The sequence below is a fragment of the Microchirus variegatus genome, assembly GCF_963457635.1.
Source record: "Microchirus variegatus genome assembly, chromosome: 3".
Lineage (NCBI taxonomy): Eukaryota > Metazoa > Chordata > Actinopteri > Pleuronectiformes > Soleidae > Microchirus > Microchirus variegatus.
In genome coordinates, this window is record NC_139804.1 from 26,527,119 (window position 1) to 26,530,753 (window position 3,635).

The following is a 3,635-nucleotide window of genomic DNA, read 5'->3' on the forward strand; positions in this document are numbered from 1 at the left end:
ACATTCAGGCCTACAGTATTAGTAAGTAAGTATTAGAGTAAAAGTGTTGAACTGCAGTGACTGTGACTGTAGGTACAGTTGTACTCGGTGTAAAGTGTACATTGTGTTGCTGCCTCAGTGGTTGTGTGTCAGTGATATTCAGGGCAGAAATGTCAGAGGTATGTTGACCGTCCTCCAGCATCTGTCTGATAATTTTCCTGTGTGTGCGGCTCCGGTTGAAATGTGAGCGTCACGGAGCAGCCGCCTCCTCCTCCTCCTCCTCCTCCTCCTCTGCTGCTTGACTGAAGTCCTTGTGAGCGGCTCTCAAACTTCAGTGTGGAGCCTGAAAGCGGAGGACGAAGAGTGTGAGCCAGCAGACACACGGACACACAGACACCGAGACAGTCAGTCCGTCAGACGGGCACACGCTGAGACAGAGAGCCGCTGAAGGAGCTCTGTGACCGGGCTGCAGCCGCTCTGATAACCGCTGTACCCGCGGCGAGGATTTACTCTCCCTGTTTTTGGTGATTTTTTTTTCTTTCTCCGTCGCTTGTCGAAGTTTCCGATAACAGTCATGGACTTTACTGTCGCCTCTCCGTGGGATTAACCGTCTCAGTTTAAGACTGAATTATTAAGCAGTGTTTCAGTGAGTGTGTGTGTGTGTGTGTGAGGGAGAGAGTGCAGCTGTTATTTTTGGAGTGTTTTTCTGACGGACCGTAAAGGCAACACTTGGACCTGCCCCTCGGCATGGGGAAATAGCGGGGATCTGAGACTGTAACCGACCCCGTGATTTTGACTTTTTTCATGGTCGTCTTTTAAAGAAAGCACTGGGCTTCTCCTGAAACATTGAGCATGGATGGTTGTCTGTTAAAGGCGTCTGTTTTCCTCTGGTGTCTGCTGGTGATTTCTGGCTCCAGCTTTGAGATTGGCTCCTATGACCTGGAGCGAGGCAGACCGGCCAAGTGTGAGCCCATCGTGATCCCCATGTGCCAGGGCATCGGCTACAACTTGACCCGGATGCCCAACTTCATGGACCACGATGACCAGAAGGAGGCTGCCATCAAGCTCAACGAGTTTGCCCCACTGGTGGCGTACGGCTGTGACGTGCACCTCCGCTTCTTCCTGTGCTCTCTCTACGCCCCCATGTGCACGGACAAAGTGTCGACCTCCATCCCAGCCTGCAGACCCATGTGCGAGCAGGCCAGGGAGAGGTGTGCGCCCATCATGAAGAAGTTCAGCTACACCTGGCCCGACTCGCTTGACTGTTCCAAGCTGCCCACTAGAAACGACCCCAACGCTCTGTGCATGGAGGCCCCCGAGAACGAAACCAGGACGGAGGGTAAGAAAGGCGAGGGCATGCTTCCTGTGCCCCCTCGCCCCAGGCAGCCGAGCACCAGCAGCGGCCGCTCGCCGGGCAGCATGGGCTCCTGTGAGAATGCAGACAAGTTCCAGTTTGTGGAGAAGAGCCAGTCGTGTGCGCCGCGCTGCTCCCCTGCTGTGGACGTCTTCTGGTCCAGGCAGGACAAGGACTTTGCCTTCATCTGGATGACCGTGTGGTCCATCCTGTGCTTCGTCTCCACTGCCTTCACTGTGCTCACCTTCCTCCTGGAGCCTCACCGCTTCCAGTACCCGGAGCGGCCCATCATCTTCCTCTCCATGTGCTACAACGTCTACTCTGTGGCCTTCATCATTCGCTCGGTGGCCGGCGCTGAGAACATCGCTTGCGACCGCGAGCACGGCGAGCTGTACATCATCCAGGAGGGGCTGGAGTCTACTGGCTGCACCATCGTCTTCCTAATCCTCTACTACTTTGGTATGGCGTCGTCCATCTGGTGGGTCATCCTGACCCTCACCTGGTTCCTCGCTGCGGGGAAGAAATGGGGTCATGAGGCTATCGAAGCCCACAGCAACTACTTCCACATGGCTGCGTGGGGAATCCCTGCCCTAAAGACCATCATCATCCTCACAATGAGGAAGGTGGCAGGGGATGAGCTAACGGGACTGTGCTACGTAGGAAGTATGGATTCTGGGGCTCTCACCGGCTTCGTCCTCATCCCTCTCTCCTGCTATCTGGTCATCGGCACCTCCTTCATCCTCACAGGCTTCGTGGCTCTCTTCCACATCCGCAAGGTGATGAAGACGGAGGGCACCAACACGGAGAAGCTGGAGAAGCTCATGGTGAAAATCGGCATCTACTCCATCCTCTACACTGTCCCCGCCACCTGCGTCATCGTCTGCTACTTCTACGAGCGTCTCAACATGGACTACTGGAAGCTGAGGGGGCTGCAGCTGAAGTGCAGCTCGTTCAGCGGCCACAGCGGCGACTGCTCGCTGCAGGAGTCCGTGCCCACCGTGGCCGTGTTCATGCTGAAGATCTTCATGTCGCTGGTGGTGGGCATCACCAGCGGCGTGTGGGTGTGGAGCTCAAAGACCTTGCAGACCTGGCAGGGCCTGTGCAGCAGGAAGCTGACGGACAGGACTAGTAGTAGGAAGCCGTGCAGCGGCGTGAGCTGCGGTAGCACACACTGCCACTACAAATCTCCTGCTGTGGTTCTGCACATGGCCAAGACTGACCTGCACTCCGACAACCCCACGCACGTCTGAGAGTCAACACACACATGCTGAAAGCACATACACACACATACATACACGTATAATGTCCTGTGTAAGGAGCTGCTAAAGACTTTATAAGAAGAGTGGATGAATCAAACAGTCGCTTACTGTTCTGCTGCTGCCAAGGGACACACAGGTACAGGCGTCACTATGGGAAACTCGTCCTAAACAGCATTGAAAAGCATAAAGGGAATTTGTTCAGTATTGTTCCACATTATTGTTCCGCACAGTCGACATGCCCAGTGTTGCAAAGCCCAAAAAAAGAGAAAAAAAATAGACTGTTATAGGAGGAGGCATCTTTGAAAATATTAGCATAACCTCCTTCCTGAAAGTGGCATGCTAAAACTGTATAAATCTGTATAAATGTTTTATTTATTGTAAATATATTTAATTTAAAGTCCCCCCCTTGTCTCTTATCAGAGTTGTTGTTTAGATACATGTTATTAAAGGTCAAGGGAAATGAAGTGCCTTTTATAAGAACTCTGGTTTTTGGCCCTTTTTATTTTTGGAGGATGAAATAAATTTGTGGAGTTCATGTTCAACTTTCTCTCTGCCTGGTGTTATTTTGTGGTCAATGTGTCTCCCAGTGACTGACAAGTGAAAATGTACCATTTCAACCGTCTCGACCAGAGACCTAATAGTTCTAACGATTGCTCATTCCAGCCTTTTTTCTGCCCAATTTCCTTGCCATTCTTCATCATGTGTGTGTGTGTGTGTGTGTGTGTGCGAGCGTGTCAGAGAGTCTTCCACCAAACGTGTTTTCATCCAAGTGCATGCCACACATCCCAGAGGCGTCCCCAATAATAATCCTCAAAGAGAATCGCTGATGAATAGAGTGACAAACCATGGCAAGTGATCATGTTTGCATCATGCTCTCAGAATTGGCAGAGGCAGCTTGCAGAGGAATATATTTAATTAATGGCTGTTTTAATCCTCGCACAGATCCACTGTTGTCGCCCTCTCGCTGCTCCATTTGATCCTCGAGCAAACACTCGTCGCTTTGATCCGAGACGACAAAAAGCTGAAGTGGATTTCAGCCACGT

General features: G+C 51.9%; 1 protein-coding gene across 1 annotated transcript; it reads left to right on the forward strand.

Moving 5' to 3' along the window:
- The first annotated feature begins 350 nt into the window (after positions 1–350).
- Positions 351–3,056, forward strand: fzd9b (frizzled class receptor 9b). The gene has a single exon (XM_083886190.1). The coding sequence runs from the start codon at positions 832–834 to the stop codon at positions 2,581–2,583; it is 1,752 nt and encodes a 583-aa protein (XP_083742316.1). The 5' UTR covers positions 351–831; the 3' UTR covers positions 2,584–3,056.
- The last annotated feature ends 579 nt before the right edge of the window (positions 3,057–3,635 follow it).

Coding starts and splice junctions, on each gene's coding strand:
- fzd9b (XM_083886190.1), top strand. CDS start 832: ATGGATGGTTGTCTGTTAAAGGCGTCTGTTTTCCTCTGGTGTCTGCTG.